Source organism: Rutidosis leptorrhynchoides, chromosome 7, assembly GCF_046630445.1.
Source record: "Rutidosis leptorrhynchoides isolate AG116_Rl617_1_P2 chromosome 7, CSIRO_AGI_Rlap_v1, whole genome shotgun sequence".
NCBI lineage: Eukaryota > Viridiplantae > Streptophyta > Magnoliopsida > Asterales > Asteraceae > Rutidosis > Rutidosis leptorrhynchoides.
In genome coordinates this window covers 144745815-144768257 of record NC_092339.1, presented here as the reverse complement: position 1 = coordinate 144768257, position 22443 = coordinate 144745815, and the positions used below count along the sequence as shown (strand labels likewise).

The following is a 22443-nucleotide window of genomic DNA, read 5'->3' as shown; positions in this document are numbered from 1 at the left end:
ATGCTCATGTGTAAGTGTTAGTATTGAGTCCACTTAGCTTGTGTGTTGATCAAGTACTTATTATATTAGGTACTTTGCTTTGAAGCTTGTGGAGGTTGAAATCGTCATCTAATTGTTAAGGTGAGTGGAATAATTATATGCGTATGTATATAATGTATCTATTTGTTGTAGCGTGAAAGGTGTAGTGTCGAGGTGTTAAGACACCACGTTTCACGTGAAGGGTGTAGCATCGAGGTGTTAAGATGCCACTCGGGTGTAGCATCGAGGTGTTAAGATGCCACCTAGGAGTGTAGTGTCGAGGTGTTAAGACACCACTCCGTAAAATAATGAGTGTTGCATCGAGGTGTTAAGATGCCACTCGGGGTGATGTGCAGAGGTGTTAAGGTGCCACTCTAGGGGTTAGTGGTGCGAGGTGTTAAGTGCCCTAATGGATGTTATGAACACCGATGGCGTTTTCGCGAGCGCCGTTCCCTTGTACTATTGGTCGACCATGGTTACTTGTGTTGTAAGCATATTATATCATTTCGAGTTATATTATTATGCGGTTGTTGCTAGCTTCTGGTATTGGAGATTATAGCTTGTTAATGTGACGATAAGCTAATTGTGTTACTAGCATGTTTGCGGTTTGTGTAAGTGTATGCAAGTAGGTATAATTATATATGTATTCGTATAATTATTGCATTCACTAAGCTTTGCTTACCCTCTCGTTGTTTACCATTTTATAGGTTCGGTTTTGGACAAGGGTAAGGGCATCGTATTGGACTAGAGATCCCGCTTGATACTAGGGGACGCTTTTGGCTTTAGTAGCTCTTGGAGTTTGACCGGTAGTTGGGTAGTTTAATCCCAAACGCCATGCTCATTGTGTAGTTTGGAACTTAAACTTTTTGGTGGTCGAAACTCTAAACTTGTATTAAACTTGTATTTTGGGTCGTGTGGGCCCCGCTTGTAAAACATCATTTTTATGTTTGATTCGTGTTAGTTTTACATATATAAGTTTGTTGTGAAAAGCGTTCGGTCTAAAAGTGCCGGGAAGTCGAAAAACTTTTCGCGAAAAATGGACATTTTGATCAGAACTGTCTCAGGCCTTGTGCGCGCCGCGCACAGGCAGTGGTGCGCGCCGCGCACCCTCCAGATCAGTTTTAAAGTTTTTTTTATTCCGCGTTTTTGGTTGGTTAACGGGTTGGGTTGTTACATAGGTGACTCACATGGGATGCTAAGAGCTGATCATTGGAGTGTATATACCAATAGTACATACATCTAAAAGCTGTGTATTGTACGAGTACGAATACGGGTGCATACGAGTAGAATTGTTGATGAAACTGAACGAGGATGTAATTGTAAGCATTTTTGTTAAGTAGAAGTACTTTGATATGTGTCTTGAAGTCTTTCAAAAGTAAGTAAGAATACATATCAAAACACAACATGTATATACATTCTAATGGAGTCGTTAAGTCTTCGTTAGTCGTTACATGTAAGTGTTGTTTTGAAAACTTTAAGTTAACGATCTCAATTAATGTTGTTAACCCAATGTTTATTATATCAAATAAGATGTTAAATTATTATATTATCATGATATTATGATGTATGAATATCTCTTAATATGATATATACATTAAAATATCGTTACAACGATAATCGTTACATATAAGTCTCGTTTCGTAATTCTTGAGTTAGTAGTCTTATTTTTACATATGTAGTTCATTGTTAACACACTTAATGATATATTTAAATATCATTTTATCATGTTAAATATAGTGTATCAATATCTTAATATGATACATATGTATTTAGTAGACGTTATCATAACGATAATCGTTATATATATCATTTCAAGTTTCTTAACTTAGTAATCTCATTTCTTATGTATATCACACATAGTTAATATATTTAGTGAGATACTTAATCATCATAATCTTATATCAACCATATATATATGTCTATATATACCACAACATGTAGTTTTTACAATTTTGTAACGTTCGTGAATCGCCGGTCAACTTGGGTGATCAATTGTCTATATGAAACTTATTTCATTTAATCAAGTCTTAATAAGTTTGATTGCTTAACACGTTGGAAACATTTAGTCATGTAAATATCAATCTCAATTAATATATATAAACATGGAAAAGTTCGGGTCACTAGAGTACCTACCCGTTAAATAAATTTCGTCCCGAAATTTTAAGCTGTTGAAGGTGTTGACGAATCTTCTGGAAATAGATGCGGGTTTTTCTTCTTCATCTGATCTTCACGCTCCCAGGTGAACTCAGGTCCTCTACGAGCATTCCATCGAACCTTAACAATTGGTATCTTGTTTTGCTTAAGTCTCTTAACCTCACGATCCATTAATTCGACGGGTTCTTCAATGAATTGAAGTTTTTCATTGATTTGGATTTCGTCCAACGAAATGGTGAGATCTTCTTTAGCAAAAAATTTCTTCAAATTCGAGACGTGGAAAGTGTTATGTACAGCCGTGAGTTGTTGAGGTAGCTCCAGTTGGTAAGCTACTGGTCCGACACGATCTATAATCTTGAATGGTCCAATGTACTTTGGATTTAGTTTCCCCCGTTTACCAAATCGAACAACGCCTTTCCAAGGTGAAACCTTAAGCATGACCATTTCTCTAATTTCAAACTCTATATCTTTTCTTTTACTCTCCGCGTAGCTCTTTTGTCGACTCTGGGCGGTTTTCAATCGTTTTTGACTTTGGATGATTTTCTCGGTAGTTTCTTGTATTATCTCCGGAACCGTAATCTGTCTATCCCCCACTTCACTCCAAAAAATCGGAGACCTGCACTTTCTACCATAAAGTGCTTCAAACGGTGCCATCTCAATGCTTGAATGGTAGCTGTTGTTTTAGGAAAATTCTGCTAAAGGTAGACGTCGATCCCAACTGTTTTCGAAATTAATAACACATACTCGTAGCATGTCTTCAAGCGTTTGTATCGTCCTTTCGCTTTGCCCATCAGTTTGTGTATGATAGGTAGTACTCATGTCTAAACGAGTTCCTAATGCTTGCTGTAATGTCTGCCAGAATCTTGAAATAAATCTGCCATCCCTATCAGAGATAATAGAGATTGGTATTCCATGTCTGGAGACTACTTCCTTCAAATACAGTCGTGCTAACTTCTCCATCTTGTCATCTTCTCTTATTGGCAGGAAGTGTGCTGATTTGGTGAGACGATCAACTATTACCCAAATAGTATCAAAACCACTTGCAGTCCTTGGTAATTTAGTGATGAAATCCATGGTAATGTTTTCCCATTTCCATTCCGGGATTTCGGGTTGTTGAAGTAGACCTGATGGTTTCTGATGCTCAGCTTTGACCTTAGAACACGTCAAACATTCTCCTACATATTTAGCAATATCGGCTTTCATACCCGGCCACCAAAAGTGTTTCTTGAGATCTTTATACATCTTCCCCGCTCCGGGATGTATTGAATATCTGGTTTTATGTGCTTCTTTAAGTACCATTTCTCTCACATCTCCAAACCTTGGTACCCAAATTCTATCAGCCCTATATCGGGTTCCGTCTTCCCGAATATTAAGATGTTTCTCTGATCCTTTGGGTATCTCATTCTTCAACTTTCCTTCTTTTACAACCCCTTGTTGCGCCTCCTTTATTTGCGTAGTAAGGTTAGTACGAATAATTATATTCATAGCTTTTACCCGTATAGGTTCTCTGTCCTTTCTACTCAAAGCATCGACTACCACATTCACCTTCCCCGGGTGGTATCGAATCTCAAAATCATAATTATTCAACAGTTCAATCCACCTGCGTTGTCTCATATTCAGTTGCTTCTGATTAAATATATGTTGGAGACTTTTGTGGTCAGTATATATAATACTTTTGACCCCATATAAATAATGCCTCTAAGTCTTTAATGCAAAAACAACAGCACCCAATTTCAAATCGTGAGTTGTATAATTTTGCTCGTGAATCTTCTATTGTCTAGACGCATAAGCAATCACCTTCGTTCGTTGCATTAATACACAACCGAGACCTTGCTTTGATGCGTCACAATAAATCACAAAATCATCATTCCCTTCAGGCAATGACAATATAGGTTCCGTAGTTAGATTTTTCTTCAATAACTGAAATGCCTTCTCTTGTTCATCCTTCCATTCAAATTTCTTCCCTTTATGCGTTAATGCAGTCAAGGGTTTTGCTATTTTGGAGAAATATTGGATGAATCTTCTGTAGTAACCAGCCAATCCTAAAAATTGACGTATATGCTTCGGAGTTTTTAGGGTTTCTCACTTTCTAACGGTTTCGATCTTTGCCGGGTCTACCTGGATACCTTCTTTGTTCACTATGTGACTGAGGAATTGAACTTCTTCCAACCAAAATGCACACTTTGAAAACTTAGCGTACAGTTTTTCTTTCCTCAATACTTCTAGCACTTTTCTCAAATGTTCTTCGTGCTCTTGATCATTCTTTGAGTAAATAAGTATGTCATCGATGAAAACAATGACAAACTTGTCAAGATATGGCCCACACACTCGGTTCATAAGGTCCATGAACACAGCTGGTGCGTTAGTCAATCCAAACGGCATAACCATAAACTCGTAATGACCATAACGCGTCCTAAAAGCAGTTTTTGGAATATCATCCTCCTTTACTCGCATTTGATGATATCTAGAACGTAAATCGATTTTTGAATAAACTGACGAGCCTTGTAGTTGATCAAATAAGTCGTCAATTCTCGGCAGTGGATAACGGTTTTTGATGGTAAGTTTATTCAACTCTCTGTAGTCAATACACAACCTAAATGTACCATTCTTCTTCTTGACAAACAAAACAGGAGCTCCCCATGGTGATGTGCTTGGTCGAATGAAACCACGTTCTAATAGTTCTTGCAGTTGGCTTTGCAGTTCTTTCATCTCGCTGGGTGCGAGTCTGTAAGGAGCACGAGCTATTGGTGCAGCTCCTGGTACAAGATCTATTTGAAATTCAACGGATCAATGTGGAGGTAGTCCCGGTAATTCTTTCGGAAATACATCGGGAAATTCTTTTGCGACGGGAACATCATTGATGCTCTTTTCTTCAGTTTGTACTTTCTCGATGTGTGCTAGAACAGCATAGCAACCTTTTCTTATTAGTTTTTGTGCCTTCAAATTACTAATAAGATGTAGTTTCGTGTTGCCCTTTTCTCCATACACCATTAAGGGTTCTCCTTCTTCTCGTACAATGCAAATTTCATTTTTGTAACATACGATCTCTGCTTTCATCTCCTTCAGCCAGTCCATGCCAACTATTACATCAAAACTCCCTAAATCTACTGGTATCAAATCAATCTTAAATATTTCGCTACCCACTTTAATTTCTCGATTCCGGCATATATAATCTGCTGAAATTAATTTACCGTTTGCTAATTCGAGTAAAAATTTACTATCCAACGGTGTCAATGGACAACTTAATTTAGCACAAAAATCTCTACTCATATAGCTTCTATCCGCACCCAAATCAAATAAAACGTAAGCAGATTTATTGTCAATAAGAAACGTACCCGTGACAAGCTCCGGGTCTTCCTGTGCCTCTGCCGCATTAATATTCAAAACTCTTCCGCGGCCTTGTCCATTCGTGTTCTCCTGGTTCAGGCAATTTCTAATAATGTGGCCCGGTTTTCCACATTTATAATAAACTACATTGGCATAACTTTCTCTGACACTACTTGCTCCGCCATTACTCGTTTCGACACCATTTGTTCCTTTCGTTCTGTTAACCCCTGGTCCGTAGACCTCACACTTCGCCGCGCTATGACCATTTCTTTTACACTTGTTGCAAAATTTGGTGCAGAACTCCGAGTGATACTTTTCACACCTTTGGCATAGCTGCTTCTGATTGTTGTTGTTGTTGTTGCGGTTGTTATTGTTGTTGGGATGATTATTGTAGTTGTTGTTGTTGTTGTTGTTGTTGTGCATTTGTTGTAGTTGCGATTGATGTTGCGATTGTTGGGATAGTTGTTGTTGTTTTGGTGACTCTTATCACCGTTTTCCTCCCACTTTCTTTTGACTAACTTCACGTTGGCCTCTTCGGCCGCCTGTTCTTTAATTCTTCCCTCAATCTGGTTCACTAGTTTGTGAGCCATTCTACATGCCTTTTGTACGGAGGCAGGCTCGTGTGAACTTATATCTTCTTGGATTCTCTCCGGTAACCCTTTCACAAACGCGTCGATCTTCTCTTCCTCATCTTCGAACGCTCTCGGACACAATAGGCACAATTCTGTGAATCGTCTTTCGTACGAAGTAATATCGAATCCCTGTGTTCGTAACCCTCTAAGTTCTGACTTGAGCTTATTGACCTCGGTTCTGGGATGGTACTTCTCGTTCATCAAATGCTTGAATGCTGACCACGGTAGCGCGTAAGCAGCATCTTGTCCCACTTGCTCTAGATAGGTATTCCACCATGTTAACGTAATACCTGTGAAGGTATGCGTAGCGTACTTCACTTTGTCTCCTTCAGCACACTTACTTATGGCAAACACCAATTCAACTTTCTCGGTCCACCGTTTCAATCTGATTGGTCCTTCGGTCCCATCAAATTCTGAAGTTTTGCAGGCAGTGAATTCCTTGTAGGAGCATCCTACACGATTTCTTGCGCCGTTAGCTGTGTTGCTAGATTCAGAGTTATTGTTGGTATGTAGCGCGGCCTGTACCGCGGCTATGTTTGAAGCAAGAAAGGCACGAAATTCCTCTTCGCTCATATTCAAGGTGTGTCGATTAGTCGGTGCCATTTCCTTCAAAATAGTCAAATGAAACAATTTAATCATACAGAATATTAAGAGTAGTTAATAGTATCTCGTAGCATAATATGAACTCATTTATAAAAGCTTTTTCTTCATATTAGCGTTTTATAAGTTTAAATTCGGGTACTACCTACCCGTTAAGTTCATACTTAGTAGCTAATATACAATTCAACTACTACAATTCCATATGAAAAACTGATTATAATAATATATCACATACAAATATTCTTCAAACTTACAACTTCGCTATATTACATATAACATGAAATATAGTACACTATGATACAGGACAGTTATCTAGTTAATACGCAAGTTGTTCAGCAAAGGAAATAAAGACACGTAATTCATAAGTCCAGAAACAAGTCATGCATTCTGGTTTTACTAAGACGACTTCCCATCCTTGGTCTTGTGGAAAATAACCATTATGACCATTAGCTAGGCAGCATGTTGTAATGTCGTCAAAAGGACGAGGATTTTGTTATGTCCAACAGCCCCGTAATAATCTAAAAACCTTGTTTCTCACCCCAACTACTGAATCCGTCACTTGTGGGAAAGTTTTATTTAAAAGCTGCAATCCGATGTTCTTTTTCTCACTTTGGTAAGAAGCGAACATCACTAACCCGTAAGCATAACATGCTTCTTTATGTTGCATGTTAGAAGCTCTTTCTAATTCACGAAATCCTATGTTGGGATATGTTGAGTCAAAATAGGTTCTTAACCCGTAGCGTAAAATTGCATTTGGGTTCCCCGCATTTAACGCTTTAAAGAAAACACGGCGTAACTTAAAGTCTCCCCAATGTGATATACCCCGCCTATCAAAGGAAAGCCTTTTATAAACTAAGGCATTTCTGGAAAGTCTTTCAAATGTTTGACAAGTTAATTTCGCCATAACTAAATGTGCTGATGAATTCTGACCGATTCTAGACAAGATTTCCTCAATCATATCCTCTGGTAGGTCTTCTAAAATATTCGGTTGTCTACCCTTAACGTCCATTTTGTTTTTATACTGTAAAATAGACAAGGGTTAGATTCGTAATAACAAACAATACAAGTAATTTTTACATAGAACATAAAAGTACAAGCACACTACAATACATTTATTACACAACATGCTCACACCCCTCTAATCTGAATCACTGGTTTCTTCTTCTTCGGACTTGGTTCTTTTTCCTAATCTTCTAGGAATATATGATGTTCCTCTAATACGAGTCATCGTTTTCCACATTGGTTTAGAAAAACCTGGTGGTTTAGAGGTTCCCGGGTTATTGTCACGATATTGAAAATACGGGTGTTGACGGTACATATAAAGTTCATCGGGGTCGGAATCAGATTTCTCTATTTTGATGCCTTTTCCCTTATTATTTTCTTTTGTCTCATTAAATTCGGTCGGGGTTATTTCTATAACATCATCGGAATCCTCATCAGGATCCGATTCATCGGAAAATTAGTAATTTTCCCAATATTTTGCTTCCTTAGCGGAAACACCATTGACCATTATTAACTTTGGTCCATTGGTTGAGGATTTTCTTTTATTTGACCGGTTTTCTGTGGTTCCTACTATTCCCCCCTCCGGAACCTCTTTTTCTTCCGGTTCCTCTTCTTCTGGTTCCTCTTCTTCCGGTTCCTCTTCTTCCGGTTTCGTTTCCTCTTCTTCCGGTTCTTCGGGAACTTGTGAATCTTGCCAATATATATTCGACTCTTCGTTATTATTAGGTGAGTCAATGGGATTTGTGCTAGAGGTAGACATCTATCACACAATATCAAATATGTTAAGAGATTAATATATCACATAATATTTACATGTTAATAATATATAGTTTCCAACAAAAATGTTAAGCATTCATTTTTAAAGAAAACACGGTCGAAGTCCAGACTCACTAATGCATCCTAACAAACTCGATAAGACACACTAATGCAAATTTTCTGGTTCTCTAAGACCAACGCTCGGATACCAACTGAAATGTCCCGTTCATATTGATTATAAACGTTCCATATTAATTAATTTCGTTGCGAGGTTTTGACCTCTATATGAGACATTTTTCAAACACTGCATTCATTTTTAAAACAACCATAACCTTTATTTTATCAATAAATGTTTTAAAAACATTACGTAGATTATCAAATAATGATAATCTAAAATATACTGTTTACACACGACCATTACATAATGGTTTACAATAGAAATATATTACATCGACATATGTTTCTTGAATGCAGTTTTTACACATTATCATACAAACATGGACTCCAAATCTTGTCCTTATTTTAGTATGCAACAGCGGAAGCTCTTAATATTCACCTGAGAATAAACATGCTTTAAACGTCAACAAAAATATTGGTGAGTTATAGGTTTAACCTATATATATCAAATCGTAACAATAGACCACAAGATTTCATATTTCAATACACATCCCATACATAGAGATAAAAATCATTCATATGGTGAACACCTGGTAACCGACATTAACAAGATGCATATATAAGAATATCCCCATCATTCCGGTACACCCTTCGGATATGATATAAATTTCGAAGTACTAAAGCATCCGGTACCTTGGATGGGGTTTGTTAGGCCCAATAGATCTATCTTTAGGATTCGCGTCAATTAGAGTGTCTGTTCCCTAATTCTTAGATTACCAGACTTAATAAAAAGGGGCATATTCAATTTCGATAATTCAACAATAGAATGTAGTTTCACGTACTTGTGTCTATTTTGTAAATCATTTATAAAACCTGCATGTATTCTCATCCTAAAAATATTAGATTTTAAAAGTGGGACTATAACTCACTTTCACAGATATTTCCTTCCTCGGAAATAAGACTTGGCCACAGATCGATTCACGAACCTATACAAATATGTACATATATATCAAAGTATGATCAAAATATAATTACAACCATTTTTATTATGTTTTAAAGATTTGAGTGTATTAAGTCAGCTGTCCTCGTTAGTAACCTACAACTAGTTGTCCACAGTTAGATGTACAGAAATAAATCGATATATATTATCTTGAATCAATCCACGACCCAGTGTATACACGTCTCAGGCTAGATCACAACTCAAAGTATATATATTTTTGGAATCAACCTCAACCCTGTATAGCTAACTCCAACATTACTGCATATAGAGTGTCTATGGTTGTTCCAAATAATATATATACATGGGTCGATATGATATGTCAAAACATTTGCATACGTGTCTATGGTATCCCAAGATTACATAATATATTAGAATACATGTATAATACAATATAAGTTAGCTAGGATATGATTTGTATAGATTTGTTAAACATTTTTCGTAACTAAAAAGATCAAAAATATCCAATCTTGTTTTACCCATAACTTCTTCATTTTGAATCCGTTTTGAGTGAATCAAATTGCTATGGTTTCATATTGAACTATAATTTAAGAATCCAAAAATAAAATGTATAGGTTTATAGTCGGAAATTTAAGTTACATGTCAATTACTAACGAGGTAGTCATTTCCGTCGAAAGAACGACATCTTGATGACCATTTTGAAAAACATACTTTCACTTTGAGTTTAACCAAGATTTTTGGATATAGTTTCATGTTCATATGAAAAATCATTTTCCCAGAAGAACAACTTTTAAATCAAAGTTTATCATAGTTTTTAATTATCCAAACCAAAACAGCCCCCGGTTTCACTACGACGGCGTATATCCGATTTTATGGTGTTCATCGTGTTTCCAGGTTTTAAATCATTAAGTTAGCATATCATATAGATATATAACATGTGTTTAGTTGATTTTAAAATTCAAGTTAGAAGGATTAACTTTTGTTTGCGAACAAGTTTAGAATTAACTAAACTATGTTCTAGTGATTACAAGTTTAAACCTTCGAATAAGATAGCTTTATATGTATGAATCGAATGATGTTATGAACATCAATACTACCTCAAGTTTTCTGGATAAAACTACTGGAAATGAGAAAAATGGATCTAGCTTCAAAGGATCCTTGGATGGCTTGAAAGTTCTTGAAGCAGAATCATGACACGAAAACAGTTCAAGTAAGATTTTCACTCGAAATAAGATTGTTATAGTTGTAGAAATTGAATCAAAGTTTGAATATGAATATTACCTTGAATTAGAAAGATAACCTACTGTAAATAACAAAGGTTCCTTGATCTTAGATGATTACTTGGAATGGATTAGAAAGCTTGGAAGTAAACTTGCAAACTTGGTAGTATTCTTGATTTTTATGAAACTATACTTATGGAATTTATGAAGAACACTTAGAACTTAAAGATGGAACTTGAAAGAGATCAATTAGATGAAGAAAATTGAAGAATAAAAGTGTTTGTAGGTGTTTTTGTTCGTTGGTATATGGATTAGATATAAAGGATATGTAATTTTGTTTTCATGTAAATAAGTCATGAATGATTACTAATATTTTTGTAATTTTATGAGATATTTCATGCTAGTTGCCAAATGATGGTTCCCACATGTGTTAGGTGACTCACATGGACTGCTAAGAGCTGATCATTGGAGTGTATATACCAATAGTACATACATCTAAAAGCTGTGTATTGTACGAGTACGAATACGGGTGCATACGAGTAGAATTGTTGATGAAACTGAACGAGGATGTAATTGTAAGCATTTTTGTTAAGTAGAAGTACTTTGATATGTGTCTTGAAGTCTTTCAAAAGTGTAAGAATACATATCAAAACACAACATGTATATACATTCTAATGGAGTCGTTAAGTCTTCGTTAGTTGTTACATGTAAGTGTTGTTTTGAAACCTTTAAGTTAACGATCTCAATTAATGTTGTTAACACAATGTTTATTATATCAAATGAGATGTTAAATTATTATATTATCATGATATTATGATGTATGAATATCTCTTAATATGATATATACATTAAAATATCGTTACAACGATAATCGTTACATATAAGTCTCGTTTCGTAATTCTTGAGTTAGTAGTCTTGTTTTTACATATGTAGTTCATTGTTAACACACTTAATGATATATTTAAATATCATTTTATCATGTTAAATATAGTGTATCAATATCTTAATATGATACATATGTATTTAGTAGACGTTATCATAACGATAATCGTTATATATATCATTTCGAGTTTCTTAACTTAGTAATCTCATTTCTTATGTATATCACACATTGTTAATATATTTAGTGAGATACTTACTCATCATAATCTTATGTCAACCATATATATATGTCTATATATACCACAACATGTAGTTTTTACAATTTTGTAACGTTCGTGAATCGCCGGTCAACTTGGGTGATCAATTGTCTATATGAAACTTATTTCATTTAATCAAGTCTTAACAAGTTTGATTGCTTAACACGTTGGAAACATTTAGTCATGTAAATATCAATCTCAATTAATATATAAAAACATGGAAAAGTTCGGGTCACTACAGTTTAATAATTAAAATCATAATTATTATTAAAAATACAAAATACCGAATTATTTATTATTTTTATGCAAAATTTGTATTTATTAATTAAATAAAAAAAATATTGACAAATATTTTTGGAAAAGACTAAATCAATTTGTCTATTTATATAAAAAAAAATCCTTAAAATAAATGAATTTAAAAAAAATAAATAAATAAAATACTTTTTAATTAAAAATTATAATGGAAAAACTACTTTTATTATTTTATTTTATGCATTATCCCATGACCTAACATTTAATACTTTTGAATTTTAAAATCCCATTAAAAATTAAAATATTTCTTTTTCTTTTAATTATTTTATTCTTTTTACCTAATTTTTTTAAGTATAAATACCCCTCATTTCTCATTCAAACTCACACCAAAATTTTTCTCATTCTCTCTTAGAAGAATTACTACTAGTAAGTATTCTTTTCTTACTTTTTACTTTTTACTTCAGTTTATTATTTTATTTTTTACCAAAACATGTAAATAATGTTATAAATTATATGCATTTAAAAATAAAATAAATAACATGTTATAATTAGTAATATATATTACTAAAAATTATAAAAGTATTTTTATGAAATAATATATAGGAATTATAATTAAAATCGAATTAATGAATATATATGTATATACGCACCTAACGTGAAGGTTATAATTAAAGATAGCGTACAAAGACTACAAACATCACCGCTACTTGTGGCCTAGGGTGATCCTTGTTACCCTTATGGAACGCTTGTGGATCTCGAATACCAAGACTTAGATTCTGGTCAAGAGATCCTGGGCCACTCGGTAACAATAGATCATTCGAGTGACTTGCATGTTAGCAACGAAGTTTGGGCGAGATTGTACAACATCTTTGTTAAGAATTATAACCCGAACATTTTTAAACTGGAAGCTTACTATAAGTGGAAGCTTTCCATAAATAGTAAGTTTCCAAAAATAGAAACTTTTGAGAAATAGGAACTTTTCTCGAAAACCGTCACTGTCAATATAGTTGCTATATTAATAAACATACTTTATGTCAGTTAGGCATTAACTAATCAAAAGTTATACCTCTAGGTTGATATCCAGATCACTTACTTGCTTTACTTTCCTTCTTGCGTGGAATACTTCAACTGCTATTTAAGGTGAATTCATAGCCCCTATTTATTGCTAGCAAACTTACTTATTTTATTTGGGGTGAGACACATGCTGTTTTTACTTTTTACAATTTAGACACAAGTACTAAACTGTTAAACTATGCTATACCCGGCTATGTCCGACTAAGTCCCTACAGTGATATTTTTAATTGCTGCTGCATGCTTATTTATTGGAGGTAGGCCTATCGGGAGTAACGTCCCCGATACATTTGACTAAGTCTTTGTATTACTTGATAATGAAATTAAACCGACAAGGACAGACACAACTTGTCATGGGGCAAACTTGAACGTTTAGTCTAAATATCACGCTTTGGCATAACTTTTTGATCCTGCGGGAGATCAACTTTACAAACTAAATCTTGTGGTCTAAAACAACGGTCAAACTTTTGTTAAACCTATGAACTTCACTCAACCTTTTGGTTGACACTTTAGCATGTTTTGTCTCAGGTGCTGTTTGATTCAAGCTTACTTATCTACTGCTTATGTGATGCTACTTGGACATAGGATCAAGAGATTATCGCATTTATTACTATTGCATTTAAACATTTACTTTACTCCTTTGTAACGACATTTCATTTTCCGCTGCGTACTCCATAAAGTTTAACTTTATCATTTAGTATTGTTCTCGTTATTATAATATGTTGGTATATTTTGATATTAAGTCACATTTCGCCCCGGCCCGAACTGGGAGTGTGATACATAGCATCCATAAATATTTTATTTATTTTATTTTCAAAATACGAAAATAAAATTAATCATGTGGATATGTTGTCATCCAAGATGACATGGGAACACATATATGCACTGAATCAAACACGTGTAAATGAATTTACAAATGAATGAAAGTTGCATAGCCATGCATCTATTAAGGGGAGTGATATGTACACAACCAACTTTTACACATACACAACCAAATATGCTTTACAGTGTTGTACTGTACAATACTGTAAAGCATGTTTAGTTGTGTATGTGTAAAAATTGGTTGTGTACATATCATCACCCATCTATTAATTGAGTGATACTTGTATCTATCAATTCAATACATGTATTAATATTAAATTCTTACGAATTCTAGCCACTCAAGTATCGTGCATGCAAGTATTCCTATTTCGATACATATGTATAATCCTTAACCGTCAAAACCGTTTTTAACAAGATAACCACAAAATCAATTTGGCGGCAATCATATACAATCTTACAATCATTTCCATGTAGTTAGACATGCATATCCATGATATATCCATATGCAAAACATCCCAAATAACTTTGCACTGTTTTCCAAATCTCTTCATTATTTTTATCTTAAAATTAAAACCCATCAAGAAGTGCACCGGAGAACTAACAAAGGATATTATTAATCCACATCCTTTAACACCAACCACCCATACATTAGTTGTACAAACAAGCGAGTGTATGGTTGCTGTACTATTGCAACCATTCAAATAATAAAATATTATTATTTACCGTTGCAATCGGCCAAATCATTCTTCTTGCCGTTTACATGTGCACCCAAGATTAATACTTTTATGAGATTGATTCATCAAAATCTCGTTAAATTTAATTCATTTAACATAATTTGATTTGGAAAACTAGGCACAAAATTACATAACATATTACTTCAAAGTAATAAAATTGAGCGAATACTTACATACACAAGTTTGATCAAACTTGCAAATTCCTTTGACAGAATGTGTACCAAACTTCTTGTATGTTTCCTCCATCATCAAAGTTCCTCCCAGATCCTTGATTTGCCATTCACACAAAATAAAAGTACCCATTTCATGCAAATTCATGTCGCTCCTTTAAACCTTCACAGATTCACCCCGGACTTGATTCTCGACTACTCTATTAAATTGTTAGGGAAATAATGGATTAGTGGGTAAAGAATCAACAACGGAATTGATACTAGAATCGTGTGAACACTTTCTTAATAGAGTATTTCGACCCACTTGGTCACGGGTTACACGAAATCACTATTAGGATAAGACTAGTATGAACAATCGTCTTGACCAAAAGATAATTATTCCTTGCAATTCTAGAAAATACAATCTGTAAGTTTTGTGTTGAAAGTGTGTTAGACATGTCCAAAAATCTGGAACATTGTGCAAAAGTCTAACCTTTCATATGGAAATGAATCCATATATTTATAATGGGTCAAAAAGTGTCTTTGAAGAGTCACACATTTTCAAATGAACCCACACAATGCTTGAAATGTCACACCCATGTATTTGTGCTTAAACAAGTCCAAATACATGAAATAACCGTTCATAAATGTCCTGGAACAACCCCATAACGTTTGGGGTTCAAATGTGCCTTTTGGGTTGAAAAAGCACATTTTCAGCGAATCAGTGTTAAGCTGCGCCGCTGGCTAACAAGGAAGCCGCGCTTGAAATCAGGCCAAAAACCTCGACATCGAAAACATGCCTTAAGCCGCGTCGCGGGTGGTGAGGCCGCGCCGCGGCCTAAACCTGCCCAGCAACTCAAATTTCCACTTTAAGGTTTTTCGTGCGTATGGCCTTTTCAAGTCTCGTTTCGCATTTCTTAAGTTCCAAATGTTATTTCCAAGCTCACTAACATAACCTCAAACCGTTTTATACTTTACGAACGTGTACTCCACACTCCCCAAATCCGTGTAGCGTTTCAATGGTTCGAGCGCTTTCAACTTAGCAATCCAATCAACTAAAATGACTTTGGATCATGCTAAAATCACCAACAATAACATTATTTAGAATAATAATAACAGTCTTTCTCAGATTGTCGGACAAAAAAGTTTATTTGAAAAAAAATATATCATGTACTACTCATATAAGTAAGTGCTAAGGTTTTTCTATTCGGATTAATTGAGAGATCAAATACTTCTACTATGGTGTACGCAACTTGACCAAATTAATATATAATCGTTTTCAAACTCTTTCGTTGTCATCAAAAGATTTTAACATGAGACATCCTGTAAGGATCTTAACGCATAAGCTGGCTTTTCTAATCGTTATACTAGTCAACGTGATTAAATGAAATAAATAACCGTTAGTTTACATCTAAGCTAGTAAAATTCAATGCATCAAACCTAACACGCGAAGTCGACTATATTAAAATTAATAATTTAAGTGGAGTATACAAAGCAGGCATCAAATTAAATCAAAAGCAATAAAAGTGAAGACCTTGCCCAAGCTGCCCAAGACCCCACCAAGATATTACGGGCAACTCCAAGTTCTCACCCACTCCAAACGCATCACTCATCTTTCTTTCTTCCATGCTCATCGAATAATTATTATATCTACACCTTCAATTCTCAAACTTTTCATACCACTTTCATCCAACGGTTCACAATCATCGCACACTCTACCATTTCTTCCCTCATATTTTAGCTTAGATAGATCTGCTTAATTCATCCATCCCCAGATTGATTCTTTGTTTCGTAAGTTTTAGTTCCTGTTAATTAAGTAATATCAAGTTTTATATATATTGTAACAAAATTTGGATATATGAGAAGTTTTTGTGTTATATCATGTAGGTTCCAAATGGAGATTGAACACGTTGTGAATCATAGCATGATGATAATATACGCTACACAAGCTCTACTTACGCTTCTATTGTCTGCTTTGCTGAGTCAGCAGGTTCGTTACTAAATTCTATTAATTTAAATTTCTGTTGCTATTTGTAACTTAATTTAAAAGAGTGGGTTTGAATTTTGGTTCATGTTTGTGTACTGATTTGATGTCAGTGAATACCTTGTTTTGTTTACTTACTTTGGAAAAAAGACACGCTTTTTTAGTATTGTATTTATTTTAATTTTGAGGATACAGTTTTTTTACTCCATCCATCTTAAAATAAATATTTATTTTAATTTTAATTTATAAATAATCTTTTTTAATTTTAATTTTAATATTTATTTTAATTTTAATATTTTTATTTATGTTGTATAATACTGTATCTGATAATATATGATATTTATATGGATGTATTAATTTTTAAACATCTTTTTATAGATATAATATAATATTTATCAAATAAAAATTATTATATCTCTATCTCTATCTTTATCTCTACTATTTTAAAAGAAAAGTTTAATAAAATAATTTTGCAGTTAACATATACAATTGAAAAGTTTATGTAGTTAACATCATTATAATTTTATACGGAGTAATTTTTAAGATTATGATATTATATTATTATTATTATTATTATTATTATTATTATTATTATTATTATTATTATTATTATTATTATTATTAATATTATATAAAGAAATTATTATTATTATTATAATATTAATATTACTCTGTAATATTAATTGAAAAGTTTATGAGTGATACAGAGTATTATTTGTAAGAATTAATGAGTTCATTGTTTTTATTTTATTATTCTATACTAAATTTCATTGCAGTAACTCCCTTTACCTAAACTTTTTTTAATAATAATAATAAGTATATATATATACACATATATATATATACACATATATATATATATATATATATATATATATATATATATATATATATATATATATATATATATATATATATATATATATATATATATATATATATAGTGGTAGGATCAAGAGGGAAGTAACCAATCGGGGGAAGCGAGGGAAAGCAAATTTTTTTTTCTTCGTTTTTTGAAAAAAACTTTGTTCACGAACATTATAGATTGGATGAAAATAAGAACATTTAGAAAAGAACTTCGTGATGAATGTTATTATTTTGGCGGAAAAACGCTCGAAAAGTAAAATATAACAATTATCTTGTTTTTCGAGCGTATGTTGAGGTTTTAGACATTAGGGTTTAGATATTAGGGTTTATAGGGTTTAGATATTAGGGTTTAGAAATTTAGGGTTTAGGGTTTAGATTTAGGATTTAGATTGAGTTTTTAACACGAAGGGTTTAGAGTTTAGGGTTTAGGGTTTGGTGTTTTGGGGAATAAACCCAAAACACCAAACCCTAAACCCTAAACTCTAAATCGGGCTAAATTTTACTTCACAAAACATGAAGAAAAAAAACGTTAACATTCTTCACGAACAATATTATCTTGAATGTTATTTTTGTCGATCGTTTTCCCGCCAAAATAATAACATTCATCACGAAGTGTCTTTTCTAAATGTTCTTATTTTCATCCAATCTATAATGTTCGTGAACAAAGTTTTTTCAAAAAACAAAAAAAATTAAATTTTGCTTCCCCCACTTCCCCCGATTGGTTACTTCCCCATTGATCATGCCCCTATATATATATATATATATATATATATATATATATATATATATATATTAAAAAATCAAAATAAAAACCTGACCGAAAACTTATACTATTATATTTGTAATTGTCGTACTTTCTAAAATTACAGTAGTACGCAAATAGCATATATATATATATATATATATATATATATATATATATATATATATATATATATATATATTTATATATATTAAAAAATCAAAATAAAAACCTGACCGAAAACTTATACTATTATATTTGTAATTGTCGTACTTTCTAAAATTACAGTAGTACGCAAATAGATTAAAGCTTAATGTTCCAATCTATAAAGTGATGTTAAATGAGATGCGAATATTCGCAAATAAATGCTACGACTTTATTAGCCACTTATTTTGTTTTTTTTTTTTTTTTTTCCGGCGAATAAAGGAATATATTAAAAAGTTGATTTTGTTGAAAGGGATTCTTCATCAACCAACGTCCAAAACCATTGTCCTAATTTATGTTTATTAATTAATCTAATCTAATCTAATCTAATCTAATATCTAATATACTGTATAAAATTCGTACTAACTAAATTTAAAACATATCCTACATTCATTCTTATTTCCTTACTTATAATTTTTAATTATAATAATTATAATTATAATATATATATATATTGATAATTAACAAGAAATTCTCCGTAATAGTTATATCATAAGTCAAAAACACATTATTGAACTCATATGAATATATTTTTATATAGATTGACTCGACCATAAACGGTTTCTTATTTAATCTCGAGTTTTAAGATATACATTTGTACAATTTTTTCCGTTTTTGACTAATGTTTCTTGTTACTTATCATTTAAACATATACATAATAAAATGGAATATTATCTAGGCTCTCTCTGGATTCGAAGGTGATTATCAAGAGACATTCCTCTCAAAGCCTTTAGAAGCAGATAATGATGATGAAGACAACGAAGAAAAGAATGGAGAGTATGAAGAAAAGGAAGATGATTCCGATGCTGCTGATGATGAAGTAGACAATCCTAACAACAATAACAAAACCAATAACAGCTCAACAAAAGACATAAGTGAGGGTGTAAATGGCGATGATGATGATGATGATGATGAAGAAGAGAATGGGGACAATCAAGATGATGATGACGACGATGATGATGATGATGATGATGATGATGATGATGATGATGATGATGATGATCATAATGAGGAACAAGATGAAGAAGATGGTGATAATGAGGATGATGATGATGGTGACGATAATGATGAAGGAGAAGACGATGAGGAGGACGAAGAAGAAGCACTTCAACCCCTTAAAAAGAGAAAGAAGTAGTTGACTGGTGTTTTGATCAAATCAAAAAGTGTCATTAGTCGTTTTTTAGTTTCGGGATAATTTTATTAGATAACTAATTAAGAACCACTATCAATGATTATCGGTGTTATGGAGCGAAGTTTTATAATCCAACGTGATGTTAGTTATTTGATGGTGGTTGTTTGCTCACTTAGATTACTTTTAACGTTGACATGAATAACATTGTCATATCATCACTTTTCAAAAGCAAAAGATTAAGAAAGCTTCGGTTCATTCCACTGTTGTAAAAGACTCTGTCTCGAGCTGTTGCAACGACTGTTGCACAGTTTGGTGACTAGCCCGTCCCGTATCGAAGAAAACCGTCTAATATGACAGTAAACGGTCAAATTCGGGTCAAAGTTGAAAAAAATCGGGTCAAACTCTGTCAAAATTCAGAAAAGCCAGAAATTCTGTAAATTCGGTCAAATTTGTCGTATTTTAGTTCGATTTTTTTGTATTAAATTAAGGATAATAGCGATTATTAGTACAAAAAGTTTTTGACCTTAAAATATGTATATACATTTATATACTTATATATTTAAAAGTCAACTTTGGTCAAAGTCTGTCTTAACCCCCGTCTCGACCCCGTCTCAAACATCTCGACCTTTTTAGGACCCGACCGTCTCGACCCCGTCTCACGTCTTTTGCAACCTTGGGTCATTCTCTATCTTTAACATCTTTAACAAAATGTTTCTCCTTTACATCACCATAAAAAACTTTAACATTTCTTTAACTAATCCTTCATATCTTACACTTCACTTCAAACCATAACTCATATTTTAAGATATTAAAGAAATACAATAAATAAATTTGTGATGACCCGTTCAAATCCATTTGGACGAATACATCATTCATCGATTTCATAGTGAGGTACTGACCTCTACATGATACGTTTTGTAAACATTGCATTCTTTTGAAAAGACACACCATAAATGAATATCAATTTTTAAGGTTTTCGACATCTAATGATTTTTACATATAGAAAATCACCGTAAATAATAGTTTACCATAATACATCCGTTGTCAATGCAGTCAAAATAAGATACATGGCGATGATTTTGTGAATGCAAAGTTTTCTCGAATAAAGCATGTATTACTCCATGCACATAGTTTGTATAACGTATAAACAAACAGCGGAAGACTTCTAGGGACCTGAGAATAAACATGCTTAAAAGTGTCAACACAAAGGTTGGTGAGTTCATAGTTTTAATGTTGCGCATAATCCGTATATAAAGGTGGATCACAAGATTTCAGTTGTTTCATCCAGAAACGTTTATCAAAATATTCTACAAGATTGAGCACCCTAGTAACTAAACTTTAACGTATATATAATAAGTACCCCTGTTTTAACATACATGCAACCAACATGTACAATACACGCAAACCAACGTGTACTAAACTCTGATGTCAAAGCAGAGGGGTATAAAATACTATTAATTTTTTCAAGGAAACACTATTAAATACGATACAATTTTACACAAGATATTTATTTATTTAGAGAATGGATATACTTAAACCTTGCTACAACACTTATAGGCAGTGTACCTAATCGTACAGTAGTGTAGTTTTTAGTAAGTCCGGTTCGTTCCACAGGGAAATCTTTAAACAAAGCTTAACGCTATATTAGTTTACTTTTATAAAAATACAAATACATATATATAAGTAATATTATTATTATAAAGGGGGGTTTTTACCGTTTAATGACCGGTTTGTCGATTTTAAAACTTTAGTCGCAGTTAAAACCAAATGTAAAATAATAAATAAATACAAGACTTAATTTTAAGCGTAAAGTAAATAACGATAATGAAATTGCAATAAAAGTGCGATAAAATAAACTTGCGATAATTAAAAGTGCAATTAAATATAAAATAAAGGAAATTAAATATGAAATAAAAGAATTATGCTTATTTAAACTTCCGTAATCATGATGTTTGACGTGTTGATTTTAGTTTTATGCCCATGGGTTAATTGTCCTTTGTCCTGGATTATTTAATATGTCCGTCTGGTTTTTGTCCATAACAGTCCATCAGTCATAAATATAAAGTGCGAGTGTCCTCATCAAATTATTCTTATACCCGAAGTTAAATATTCCAACTAATTGGGGATTCGAATTGTAACAAGGTTTTAATACTTTGTTTAATGAATACACCAGGTTATCAACTGCGTGTAAACCAAGGTTTTACTACTTTGTTAGCAATTACACCAATTACCCTTGAATGTAATTTCACCCCTGTTTTAATTATTCTAGTGGCTATTAATCCATTCCCGTGTCCGGTTAAATGAACGATTATTCGTACATATAAATACCCCGCCCATCGTGTCCGATCGAGTGTATATGGTAATTTATAAGGACGCCCAATTGTAAATCTTTATATTAACATTAACAAACTATCATTTAGTTAAACAAATATAAAGCCTATTAATAGCCCATAGTCTAATTTCCACAAGTGTCGTTCTTTTGTCCAAACCCCAATTATGGTACAAAGCCCAATTACCCAATTTTAGTAATTAGCCCAACATCATGATTACTTCGTTTTAAATA

General features: G+C 33.0%; 1 protein-coding gene across 1 annotated transcript; it reads left to right on the top strand.

The window, feature by feature from the left end:
* The first annotated feature begins 16439 nt into the window (after window positions 1-16439).
* Window positions 16440-20029, top strand: LOC139858492 (uncharacterized). The gene is made up of 3 exons (XM_071847335.1): window positions 16440-16742; window positions 16839-16941; window positions 19428-20029. Exons 2-3 carry the CDS (start codon window positions 16846-16848, stop codon window positions 19881-19883), a joined length of 552 nt encoding a protein of 183 aa, XP_071703436.1. The 5' UTR covers window positions 16440-16742; window positions 16839-16845; the 3' UTR covers window positions 19884-20029.
* The last annotated feature ends 2414 nt before the right edge of the window (window positions 20030-22443 follow it).